The 14,623-nt window shown below is 33.6% G+C and overlaps 1 protein-coding gene across 1 annotated transcript in view; it reads left to right on the forward strand.

Moving 5' to 3' along the window:
* Nucleotides 1-1,592: 1,592 nt before the first annotated feature.
* The window catches only part of LOC139499550 (serine/threonine-protein phosphatase 6 regulatory ankyrin repeat subunit C-like), a 37,248-nt gene continuing 24,217 nt past the window's right edge, over nucleotides 1,593-14,623 (forward strand). The window contains exons 1-2 of the mRNA XM_071288273.1: nucleotides 1,593-1,750; nucleotides 8,621-8,838. Of these exons, the coding sequence (XP_071144374.1) occupies nucleotides 8,622-8,838 (217 nt within the window). The 5' untranslated portion in view covers nucleotides 1,593-1,750; nucleotide 8,621. The remainder of the gene's footprint in view (nucleotides 1,751-8,620; nucleotides 8,839-14,623) is intronic.

Below are 14,623 nucleotides of genomic sequence, written 5' to 3' on the forward strand. Positions count from 1 at the left end.
AACGGCATATTTGTCATGCAAAGGGGATAAAGCATTCACAACATCCGGATGATTGAAAGGGTTAGTAACTCTAGTGTTCATAGTACATCGTAGTTTTTGACCGCACTTCTGAATGCATAATCAAATAGCTTTGATCAATTCAGACAAAGTGTTCAGTTCTGGTTTTTCTGGTTTTCTTGCAAAGTCCTCAACTGCATGCACCAGTAACTTGAAGTTCGTTTGCCTGTTGATCGGCTGGGGAATTCTAACATGACCAGCTGAACTATATTTGTATTGTGACGATGCACATGATCAATTATTCGGAGGCGTGCTTCAACCAAACATGTATACTAGTTCAGTGATAATGGACGTCATACTTAACTCCAATATATATAAAAGAAGCTAAAATAAAAATCATACAAGACTGACAAAAGCCGAATTGGAACAGGCTAAAAAATGCAGCGGGGTTTAATGTACATGTATGTTTCATTATTATACACTATACCAGTTTCATAGCAGCAATCTCGCGTCATTCTGAATGAAATAACCTTCATTTCAAAATGAAATGTTAGATTCATGATGATACGAGCTTCAACAATAACAATGAATAAAGTGCACAGATAAAAAAAAAGACAAATGTGATAGAAAATGTGTTTTCATGATCCTAGCTAACACACTGTAATTGTAAGTATTGACTGCTTTTTGAGTAGTTTCATAGGGTTGAAAGGTTACCGTCGTTACCGTGCGAACATATTAAGAATGAAAAGCTTCTACGGTTCACAGAAATTTTTATTCGCTCAGTACTTGTACACTTCAATAAAGGAGTAGGTTCAGTAAGACCCCTTTTTGGCCCCAAAATATAGCAGTTTTACAAAACTGTTAAAATGTAAACTTTAGTTATTAATTGGACAGTAGAATGCTTCTGCTACATAAATATGGGCTGTTTTTGACAATACAATGCACATATATCGGGTACTAGCACCATTAAGTCATGCTAAATTACTGAAATCTTCACAATTCTAGCATTTTAGTTAAATTTTAGACGGTTTTCGTGTAAAACGGAAGTGGCCGTATTCGTGTTCATCCTTAATATTGAAATGCAAGTTGTATTTTATGATAATACATAACATATATAAAGGTTGAGGATGAACACGGATGCGGCCACTTTCAATTCTGACAAAAACCGTCTGAAAAGTGACATTTTTCGGCATATTTGGTAGATTTTTCATATTTGAGCTTGACTTGGATCGATTTTAATGACTAAATCAGTTAAAATCTTTCACATTAACTAATTGAATCAAATGAAATAGACACTTAAGTGTTTAAAAAGTGGTCAAAATCTTTCGTCAGATGAACCTGAAATTTGAGGCCAAAAACGGTCCTTACCGGATCTACTCCTTTAAAAAAACAGCATTACAAATAAGAGACAATGTGTGCTAAATAATTCGAAGAATGTGAAAAAAAATTCAACAACAGCTGTCAAAATCAGCCATTCATTCAAGTCTCTAGTTTGAAATTGACTATATTTTCTGCAATTTAAGCAATACTAGGTAAATCAATACTTTCTAAATATAGTACACGGATATTTAAATCTAACGGTATTGAATGCGTGTGTACACAAATGATAAAGGTAAACCAAAATGGCCTTGTTTTCAACAAATAGGATTTAGGATAATTCTTACTTTATAAAAGGATAAATATGGATTAAATACGACAAATTAATAACTCTGGTTAATTGATTGATTGGTGGTTATCATTAAATCGGAATAAGGTAATTGTTTTGTAACTATGAAACGTCATTCGATATAACAAATAACTGCGCAAAAGCGAAAAAATAAGTATGACCTAGTTTTGTAGTAATACATACAATGGGAATACGAATGAAATGAATAAATCATAGCTATTTTAAAAGAAAAACTATCATTAGCATATCACTTGTTTGTATAATGGCGATTTATCGCGATGACATTGGTATTAAGCATTGCATATTTTTTTCACTATATATAGAATCCAGCTTGTTTTCGAAAGCGGTCATGTTGGTCTGATCAAGCAAGCCTGAATCGACTTAATTTTCCGAAAGACAGAAAAATATTAAGGCTTGTTAAGATTTTAAGCTACAGTTCAAATCAATTTGAAGAAGAAGAAATCGGACGTATCCTTTTTTTCCACTGCAAGAGAAATTTATGAAAAGTGTTTGTATCCTTTCGAAAATTAATTTGATTTTTTTACAGAAGGGTAAGGTAGTTCCATTATCCAACCAGAAACACTTCTACATAGAAACCATATCCTATCATCGTCTCCCAACACCGAAATCCTCGATCAAAGTTTGGGTATTTATGTAAACAAAGAACAAAATGGCGGCAATCACGAAATAAAATTCTGACAGATCGACAGTCAAGCAGAAGTTAAGCAAGTTCTGTAGATGAGTTCATTCCTAGTTTTTGGTGGGGTTCGTGTTGTTTATACTTTTCTATGTTTTTCTAGTTTTCTATGTTGTTTCATGTGTACTATTGTTTGTCTGTTTGTATTTTTCATTTTTAGCCATGGCGTTGTCAGTTTATTTTCGTTTTATGAGTTTGACTGTCCCTCTGGTATCTTTCGTCCCTCTTTTCTAGTTGCTATACGTGACAACTTGATCAGTTCACCAGTCAGAGAACCACACACAGATTGTGAAATGGTCTGGTTCAAACTAGAACTAGTAGGACATAAAGCCATCTGCATGTACCTAACATCCTTTCACAATCCAAAAACATCTAATGAAGAGGGATATAAGCAATTTGAAATAATCATGAGTAGAGCTACAAATGTGAAGAATGCATTTATCATTGCAGCCGGGGATTTCAACCTACCTGGATGGGAGTGGAAAACTAACCAACTAAATACCAAAACCGAGAATGTCAAAATTCACCACTAATTTACAGACATTTTAAATGACCATGGGCTAACTCAAATAGTTAATGAACCAACTAGAGGAACTAACATCTTAGATTTGTTTATAACAAATTATCCAGACAGCTTTAGGAGAACAGAAGTGATACCTGGCCTGTCCGACCGTGACATTGTCTATACTGGAGTGGACAGAATACCAGAAAAACTACAACAGAAACCAAGAAAGATCTTCCTTTACAAAAAGGCAAAATAGCAATATGTGAAAGAAGACCATCGCAATATCAAAATCACAGCCAAATCAATCTATGATAACAAAGCCTCTGTAAGTGATACCTGGAACCTATTCGTAACAACACTAAAAGATAGCGTCAATAAAAATATACCAACTAAGACAGCTCGTAAAAAGGATGGTTGTCCATAAATTACAACAGACCCAAGAATACATATAAGAAGAAGGGACAAAGCATATAAGAAGAAGAAAAAATCAGGTGATAAAAAGGACACTGCTTCATACAAAGATCTAAAGAGCAAAACCCAAAAAGAATTTAGAAAGGCTTATTGGAGGTATATCGAGGACATCGTTACACCAAGTAGTGAGTTGGACAGATGTACGAACTGCATGAAAAGAGTCTGGACGTACATTAAGCATTAACAGTCAGATTGGAGTAGCATAGCACCGCTTATACATCAGGTCTACTACACGACGACTCAACTGACAAAGCCAACATCTTAAATGCACAGTTCCAGGAATCAATTTCAAGTAAAAATTACCTCAGTAACACATATTTTAAGGAAATATGCAACATATCTGGCCAATACCACACATCACCTGATATTACCATCACACAAGAAGGAATTAAGAAACCACTAAATGGTTTAAAGCCCCATGAAGCTGTGGGTCCAGTTAACATCTCACCTATGACCCTTATAAACTAGCCAATGAAATAGCTTCAATACTCCAACTTGTGTTTCAGAGATCATATGACACAGGAGTGTTACCATCATTATGGAAAACAGCAAACGTTTGTCCAGTTTTCAAAAAAGGGAAACAGATTGAACCAACTCCGGCCCATATCATTAATCTGTTTATGTTGTAAGATAATGGAGCACATAGTAACAAGCGATATCATGTGTCATGCCGATTAAAACAACATCCTGTATGAACTTCAACATGGATTTTGGAACTATCATGTTAAACCCAGCTGATATAATTCATCGACGACATTACAATAAACCTTGATAGTGGCCAACATACAGACTGCCTAATCATGGACTTTTTGAAGGCATTTTACTAGGTCGGCCAAAGTCTACTAACGCACAGACTGACACTATGGAATAAGAGGAAACAACTAGATTAAAAGCTTCCTATCTTAGAGAACCCAACGAGTACTAATAGAAGGAGAAACATCTTACTTTAATGATGTAGTGTCTGGGGTACCACAAGGATCTGTGCTAGGTCCCAGTCTCTTCCACTTCTATAAAAACGACATGCCAGAAAATATTAAATCAACAATGAAGCTATTTGCAGATGACACCATTGTATACATCACTGTAACATCAGATGATAATACCCTCCAGGAAGATTTAGACAAATTGGCTGTCTTAGAAGAAAAATGGATAATGCAATTCCATCCAGATAAATGCCAGGTACTATCAGTAACAAAGAACAGATCACCTATTATAAATGTTTAACGTTTACATAGCCACACTTTGGAGCATGTAACATCTGCAAAATACTTAGGAGTAACTATAACATCAGACCTTAAATGGGAAAAACATATTGGAAACATCTGTGCCAAGGCAAATTAAACCATCGGATTTCTCAAAAGACACCTCAATATCTCTAACAGCGATATCAAAGAAAAGGCCTACATCATGTACATCTCCCGCGTTAGACCAACAGCCGAGTATACCAGCTCTCTATGGGATCCATAGCTCCAAAAAGATAAACACAAGTTAGAAATGGTACAAAGGAGATAGGCCAGATATGTAACAAACAGGTACAGTACTAGATCATCCGTTACTGGTATGTTGTAACAATTAAAGTGGACACCACTTGAAGATAGAAGGAGAAGCGAACGACTATCAATGCTGTATCATAAGATCAACAATCAGGAGGTCAACGTTGCAGCAAGACACAAACGCGTTTCATCGGACATCATCTCAAGAAATATGGACACAAACTCTTTTCAGATCCTACAATGTAACACGACAACAAGGAAAGAGTCATTTTACCCGAAAACCATCAGGGATTGGAATGCCTTAACCTCCTCAGTTACATCTGTCAGCAGCCTTGAATCGTTCAAGCGGCTCCTGACGAACAAATAAATCCAAAGCTCTTGTTTTTTATCCCCACTGTTAAATATTTGTAAAGCACCTTTTTTTGTTTGTAATTTTAATCAAAATTATATTTGCGCACACCCAAAAGTGACAGAATTGTCAACTTAATGACGGTTGTCACTTACCGGTAGAAGTAGAAGTAGAATTTGTAACCCGGCATATAATATATTTTATTTCGTGTCGAAGTCATCAAAAACCTATTGTTATTGTGTCTGGTTGAGTCGAAATGTCGCAATACGGAATAGGAATAAAATAATAAAATCCTAGACTCACAACTATTCTGTTATTTGAAGACCTAAGACCTCACACACATTAATTTAGACAACCAGAAAAGGTCAATAAGAAGATATGGTATGATTGCCAATGAGACAACTCCGCACCAAAGACCAAACGACGTAGATGTTGAAACAACTTTAGTTCACCGTACGGATTTAAACATGAAGCAATCCCATACCGCATAATAGATGCAAGGCTCTGAAATAAATGAAAATAAGGAAAACAACCAGCCTTGACAAAACCATAAACGCAAAGCAAATATGAAATACAACATCAAACGACAATCACTGAGTTACAGGCTTTTGTCTTTGGACAGGCACAAAATACTGTGACGGAGTTAAACGTGTTTGCTGAAGCCAAATCATCCCCAAACCTGTGACAGTGGTGTGACATTACACAATAAAAGCTACATTTTAAATACCGTTGAAAATGGCCCACCTAATCAGATTGATACAAAGCACAACAAATCTCCTTAATAAAAAAATAAAAGACACAGTGTATGGTTATGAGGAGGAAATTTTAAAATGCCACTCCGCAAATTTTATCGACACCATCAAGAATTAGCTGATCTATACAGTGTCTGTGTCTTAACAAGCTAACGATATTTTTACCAATTCTTAGATTGTGGTTTACCGTCTACTTCGTCTGGTCTAATTATTACCGAACGTGAACTGTTTTGCCAACGTTGAATTCGCATGCAACGTGTCTCGGTATTTATGTTTCCTACATTCATGTATTTATTGATGAAGTTTGTATTAGATAGTGGAAGAAATTAGCAAGCAAAATCGAGGGAATTGTGCAAATGATGATACAAGCATGACAATTTGCACGTACCCTCATTATTATATACTATTCAAGAAAAAACTTCTGTCCATTAAAAAAAACTTTTTTCAAGATGGCCACGGCCTTTTTCTAAAATGGTTATTTTTTTCAGTTTGAAAATACTGATTTTTCTGCGAAACTTTTTTTTTATCTTCTTTTAGTAAAAAAACAATTATCAGGTAACATGGGTAGGCATCAGTATCGCTCGGGCAAAAATAATCATGAATATAATGCCTACCCATGTTAAAACTACAATAAAGTATAGCTTGTATCAATTATTTCTTAAACATGTTAAATAAAACCTTACTTTAAAGATCAGTAGGTACCTAACATCTCTTATAACTGTAACTATCAGAGGCGGATTTAATGGCGGTGTCCCAGGTGGCTTGCCGTCCTTCCTGTTGCAGAAAAAGTGGTTGAATATGTTGAGAATCACTGAAGAACTTTGGTGCTTGCCCCTTTCTGAAATTTTTTTGATCTGTCACTGCCTATGTTACTGTGTTCGTTGTCTTGTTTCAATATTTTGTTCCCTTTTCTGTATTTACTTAATTTTACTTTTTGCTATAGAATTACCCTTACATCTCATTATATATGGTTAATCAATTGAACTAATCGGAAGACCTTATTGTTAAATATTTCGTATAAACTTCACATATAATACACGTAGGTATTAGTTTCGTACTGTATAAACCTTGAATTTAAAAAAAAAAATTAACTCAGTTTAAAAAGCTCTTATTTATATAATAAAGAGAAATTTGAAGGAGTTTTTTTCAATTTTCAATCATGTTCTTACATATTGTATCTAAGGAAAGTGTTTCCTTAGTTACGAGTCAAAAGAGTACTAAAAATAAACAAAAATCAAAACATTTATAAGCCACCTAGAGCAAAAGTGTTGAACGTTATTAACTCATAAACGAAAAAGCGTTTGAATTTCAAGTGAATCATCCCAACTTTTTAAATTACACTGAGCGTCTTTTCGTTCATGTTGTGTACATGAAATAGGCTATTCGTTGTCTCGTTGAAATTTGGACATTTGTCATTTTGGGGCCATTTATAGCTGACTATGCAGTATGGGCGTTGTGTATTGCTGAAGACAATACAGTGACCTATAGTTGTAAATTTCTGTGTCATTTGGTCTCTTGTGAAGAGTTGTCTTATTGGCAATCATACCACATCTTCTTATCATCTATGAGTATGTCAAAACAGAGTCAAATGTTAATGTTCTGAATATAAATACAAAGATCACGTGATTTGCTGTAAACAAAAATGAAAACAGTTATTTATCATCTGTTTTAAGTTTCATAAATGTCCCAACGAACAAGAAATTTAATATTTGGGAAGACATGTAAATGCGAACAAAAAACCAACAGAATCCATGATTCATGAAATAGAATAACACAATTTAGGAGAAGGTTATCACTGGCAGTAGTTTCTTTATATCAATTCTACACTTAGATAAGAAATAATATGAAGGCCGTCGTGTATGAAATTCGGATTTGAAATGATAATGAGTTGCTTTGGAACATGAATTTTTTCTCAAATCATCTGCAAGGAGTCATTTTGAGGTTTCTGATTCCCTCTTTTAGCATCCGCAGATGTTTTTAATGAACAATATATTTCTCTTCAAACTGCATTAAAAATCAAAAAAAGAGGAACGAAAGATACCAGAGGGACATTCAAACTCATAAATCGAAAATAAACTGACAACGCCACGACTAAAAATGAAAAGGACAAACAGACAAACAACAGTACACACGACACTACATAGAAAACCAAAGAATAAACAACTCCTTAAATTTCATGTTTCAATATTCTAAGGACCAGAGTTTTAAAAGTTTTTTTGATCCAAAAAAAAACAACATAACAACACAAAATTACAGTTTATAATTTGATTGATTTGCATTACATTATTTAAGTTTTATTCACTGTCTCTTGGTTCCAGTTAGTATATTTGATCCCTATCATTTTTTCTTGTGATAAAGCATAATTCGTTAATAGTTATTAAAGGTACAAGGATTATAATTTAATACGTCATATGCGCGTTTCGTTTACATAAGACCTATTAGGGACGCGCAGATCAAAATATAAGTAATAAAATACAATCACTAAAGTAACCAGTGATTATACATAATCCCTAATAAAACCAATATACCGTAACATATATGTGGTATATTTTTTTTTCTAAATCTATGATTTTTGAACATGGGTAATTTTGTTTCGCTACATATTCATGATATGTATCAAAAGTTATACTGACAGTAAGTTAGTAAAATCATTGACGTTGTTTTAATTTAATTTAACTATTCTTTTGTAGGATGGCGTCATCCTTGGCTCAGGAGGATATAAATTTTCTACGATTGGCTGGTTTGTTGTTAAAGATCGCACTACGTGCTGTAAGGCGATGTTTTGACTATGAATTCCACCCAGGACAGCTAAAACAATTTCTGTGTAAAAACAGACGTAAGATATATGACCTAACATATACGAAAAGAGTCTTGACACTGGCACAGTATGATTTACTATATCCAAAAGGTAAGATAAAGATATAGTATTATTCATTCTGTTCATCCACCAATACAACAACAAAAACATAGTGGTCTTGATAACATGAATAAATGTTCAGTCAAATGGAAACAGCGCAGTGAAATAATACAAAAAAAAAAATCGGTTGACAAATCAATAAATTATACATTTCAATATGAAAACATCTTTTAGATTAATTTAACCGTAAAGGGTTTAGTATTTTAAAATCATACTCCTAATTGGACAAACATAACCTGTATCATGCCAATACTTGGTTTTAGAACAAATGTGTTTATTTTCGATACAAAGATCCCATGAGGGAAAAAGATTGATACTTAGATATGGCATATTTAATGAGCTGACAACGGTATTGGTATTATCTCCCTTCTAAATAATTCTGTTTACAAGTATGGTTAGCTTCAGAGGTAAATGCCAACATGTTTTATCTTATATAGAATATTAACATAACAGATAGAATGTGAAAGAACTGAACGTATAAGATGTCTGTAAAGTGATTCATATTTTCAAATGATGTCCTTGTACTAGACATGTTACGAAAAGGTATACCCACGACGTTGAGGTTGACAAATTACTCTTTAAATGTGGGAATGTGTCAGAACACAAAAGAGTTTACCTGTGTATTCATGTACATTACTATATTATTTAAAAAAAAAATGCATTGATCTTTTTGGAGGCATTTCCGTTTGGAACGAATTTTCAATAACATTTTTATCATTAGAAACTTAAAATATAGATATTAATAAATTCCATAATGTTTGTAAGAAACTCGAATGCAAAACATTGGGGAAGGGGGAGTGGAAGGGGGAGGGGGAGGGTGGAGCATGTAAATGCAGTAGATGTGCGGGCAACTGAGACACGGGGTACAAACAGCGAGCCCTTAATAGGTCTTTCAAATAATCTTCAGTATTATAGTATATTTGATACCTACTCGTGAATAAATATGTAACTATAATTTTTATATAGCTATGAAAAGCAAACAAACGAGTGTTTGTATTTTGATCCAGTTGTTTGCCACCTAAATTTGTATCTAACGGGGTTTGTTAAAACACATATTTTATAATTTCAACTTGAAACATGTTGCACTATATTTTTTGAAAATTATAAGGGGTTTGTGATTGATTGATTGTTGGTTGCTTTACATCCAGTGGCAAATATTTCATGCATGTTCATAACGATAAGAAGTTTGTGTAATATATGACTCACTACTCACCGGTTGAACATTCCTGTATAGTTTCAAACGCATTGCATAATGACTTTCATTTACACCTTAACACCACTTTATGCAGATAGTTTGTATTCTATAAATTCCTGAAACGTTTTGTGGAAATTTGCCAACCATTTCATTAGTAAATGACAATAGGAAAATTAACACCGATGACCAAGGCTAGGGGGTTCTCTAAAAATATTTATAGCCTTTTTCTATTAAATCTGTTGGATGTGTACCTATTAATACTCTACAGAGGTACCAGTTTGTTTTTGCAGGGAGGGGGAGGGGAGGGGGGGGGGGAGCTAGGATGAAATTTAAAGGCAAGGACAGGAGTTTTGAGTTTAAAAAAAAGGCTGGTGACAAATCATGTAAAAAAAAGGCAAAATCTACTAATAAAAAAATCCGGACATAATAGGGCGATAAAAAAGGCAGGAAATATGTATCAAAAATGTGTAAGCTCGCAATACTTTTTATTAGCCTGTCTTAAGTCAGGGACCTGTAGTGCAGTGGTGGTCGTGAGTCTGCCATATTTTTTCTTCGCAAATGGTTACCCCCTACAGACACCATCAAGAGCTAAACCACGAATAGAAAGAAGAAAATATAAAAAAAATGATTTTGTGTATATCAGAGTGTCGGGTATATGTCGAGCACGCTATAAGGCGTCATTGGAAGTTTATGGAGACACCGGACACCTGTAGAGCTTTGTGCGGGATTAGTGGGGCCACAGATTGAACTTTTTCAGGAACTGTACAAAAATATTGATTTTTATCTAATTGGCTTACTGTGTATAAATTATCAATCTAGAATCGAATGAACTCTCAGTCCCCCTTTTTCTAGCCAATCCACTCCTGCATGCGTACACCTGTCATGTCTTATGATAGCCAACAATGATATTACACAAGCAATTGTTTGTATAGGATGTTAAATGATGATGTTCTAGATAAATGTGAATTGAATTTACCAAGACGCACATGATTTAAATTTTACCTATTTAAATTGATAATCAATGTTTTGACACCGTCCCCCGATTTAAAGTATAATTTGTCAACCTCAGCGTCCATAATATACCTTTTCGTAATATGTCTACTGATGATATAATTAAGAACATGTTTTGACATCGAAAACCACGGTGTAAAGCAAATTTTTTCGAAAGATGCAGACATAAATGTATACATCGAATCGGATGTATTTCATATGTAACGTAATCGCCGTAAAGAGAATAAAGCTGAGTAAGCAACTAAATATAAAAAAAAAGATTTGGTTTGATTGCCAATGGAACAACTCTCCACAAGAGACAAAATGACACAGACATTAACAACTATAGGTCACCGTAAGTCTTTAACAATGAACAAAGACCATACCGTGTGGTCAGCTATTAAAGGCCTGTGTAACAGTTAAAGTCCCCGAAATGACAAATGTAAAATAATCCAAATGCGAAAAATAACGATCCTTGTTTCAAGTAGTTTGTATAACAGTTAAAGTCTTGAATTAATAGCTTCCTTATGATCTGCAACCCTCTATCAAGAAAAATATGATAGGCAATACTAGCCAAGGAATATCGTATAAACTGGGAGATTTATACTCCATATGCAGGTGCTGCTTGATTGCTAATGCATAGAAATTATAGATGATAAATGCTTCTTTAAAATTCATGGGGACCTCTAACGAGGGTAATCTTGTATGCGTTTAGATAAATAGTTTCCGGTTTAACCAACGTACTAAATTCGGAATTTCCTGTTTTTCGAAGTAGGCAAAGACATGATACTTTTAGTTTTTCAATTGAAATCAGTATCAAAACTTTAGGAAGATGTACTAAAATTCAACGTGGAGCTTATCGTTTTGTTGGTTGAAAGACAGGGACATTGAAGTTATTTTTGGCATGACATCTCAATAGAAGGGTGACCACCATTCTAATTATTAAAAATGTTAGTCATTGTGGTAATTTCAATTAAGCGATTTATACGGTAGGTATAGTGTCCGGCTAGGAACCTGTTTTTTCGAGTGATTTGGTCCATTTTTTCGAGTGTAGTTCGGTCTTTTTTCGAGTGATAAAACATCCGATAATTTCAAATAACGGATATTTCGTAATTATAACAGTTTTTAATATTACTACCCACCTTATATATGTTTTGTTTAACAAAGAAACTCAGTTTCCTTGTATTTAATAAAAACAAATGAGTAAATCGTCCGGGTTTTTAGACAAATGGTCCGTTTTTTTACAGAAAATTTGAAGGTAATACTATTCTAGACTTCAAATAATGAAATTTCTAGTTTATAACTGTAATTAAGTGAAGGACAATATAATATTGTAACGTTTTAGCGTTTGCGCTGTTCCCCCCTTTTTTTTTTAACTCTACCGTTCTTTAACAGGTCATGTTCAGTTTTAGTCACCAAGTTTTCTTTTTAATAATATTCATATATATATAATCATATGCATAAAAACTGTTTAAAAACAGATAACCTTCAAGTAATGCTGGACGTCAAATGCAACGTAAAAGTTAAAGCATGCACTTACCTGTTTTGTATCTTTCTGATTATGTCCGTGATTTGAAACCTCATTGTTAAGATGATTTTACATGTAACATTATATCCATATCATGCACATTTATCATTGCTTCGTAGGGATACCTGGTCAATTAATTTTGTACGATTGTTTACATTGAAAGGTCAACTTAAAATTGTATGTACGCACATTGAACGACAAATTTATGTGACGTATAAAATTTTCTGACGTCAGACACTCAATAAATGTGTTCGTAGATAGTAGATGTTTTTGTGTTCTGTTAAATTGTTCCTTTTAAAATTGTTAAACGATGATGACTGATGTACCCATATTTTGACTATTATATTTATTGTGTCTGTTTATTTAACGCATCAATGTAAAAATATCGGAAATTGATGAGACTGTCATTAAAGTGAGAGGGTTAGCGCTATAGAACCAGGTTTAATCCACCATTTTCTACATTTGAAAATGCAAGTACCAAGTCAGGAATATGACAGTTTTTGTCCATTCGTTTTTGATGCCGTTTGTTATTTGATTTTGCCATGTGATTATGGACTTTCCCAATTGATCTTCCTCTAAGTTCAGTATTTTTGTGATTTTACTTTTTGTTATTCCAGTACAATTGCCGTAAAACAAGTATCGATTGTCGTTAAACGTGTCAAAGACGTAACGTTTCGAGTCTTTTAGAGTCGAAACGTCATTTTCTAGTCGAAATTTAGGTATAGAGAGCGTGCGTATTGCATTGTTTTAGTTGTGGTTCAACTGGGCATAAGGCAACATCTAGCCAAAAGCCAACTTCCAAACTGCTTTAATAAAGCAACTTTAGAAGTCTTTCTGACCTTTTCCATTGTAAAAATAACGTGATACATTTCAAGATTAGTTTATTTAAAAAGGTTTTTCGAGTCATTAAAGTCAATATTCTGACTCAATTCCTGTTGACGTAATATACTTAACGACTCGTTACCAGAGTCTTTAATTTAGTTATAGAATAAAAGACACTATTCAGTTTTAAAGAACTATTAACGGTCTACGTGACCTTCCGGCATATTCACACAATAATTCCATACATATTTGTGGTATAAAAGTTTATGCTTTCTAATCCGAATTCTATACGAAAAGGTATTCAGAGAAACGTGTAATTTAGGTATCCAATAGCAATAAGTCATCAAAAACATATCAATATTTGCATTAAATCTTTTTTCGATTTAATGCAAATATTCTGTTTGGAAAGCGTTATACAACTACTTTTCAGTGTTCAAGCAGAAATAACTTGATCCTTAACAAAACGGTGTCTAGAACATTATGCAGGGAACTCCTATTAATTTTAACTTCATTTCATGCTACTTTTGATTTTACAGTTAAAAATATTTCTTGTGGTGAACTCCAGAGATTAATAAAAGAAACCTATTAATAAAAAACCCCATAAAAAACCCACACACACTTAATCCACCCGATTTTTATTGCCATTGAACACATAATTTGAAATCAACAATGAAATGAATAGTTCATTAACCTTAATCACTGGTATTAAAGAGATAATAGTAACTGCAATTACGATTATTCCAATATGGCGACGGTAGATATAGGTAAAATCTTTACACTCATTTTTCTTAAATGTAGCATGCTTTTGTCAATAGTTACTCAGCTGCAAGGTTTATCTATACCATTACATCATATTTGAATCGTAACGGTGCACTGGAATCGTCTGAGCGCTTTGAAAATTGCCGTTGAAAAATTCGGTATGATAATCGTAACTCTATGGTATTTTTCTTCTTTGATAATCGTAATTTTCTTTATCGGATAATAGTAACTGAAACATAATAAATGTGTCTTTCAGCATTTCAATGGTATTTTGTGTGTTAAAAATGCAAATGTCAAGTTTAACGATGACATAAACGCATATAAAAATAAATGAAGAAACTTACAGGTTAATATCTAGGACAAATTTACCTATATAGATAATATATATATATATACAGTCATGGGACTAAAGTGAGTTCCCAGTAAAAAAAGTCCTATCATTTCAACTTGTATATCTATTTAAAACTGACAACAATATGCAT

Source organism: Mytilus edulis, chromosome 12, assembly GCF_963676685.1.
Source record: "Mytilus edulis chromosome 12, xbMytEdul2.2, whole genome shotgun sequence".
NCBI lineage: Eukaryota > Metazoa > Mollusca > Bivalvia > Mytilida > Mytilidae > Mytilus > Mytilus edulis.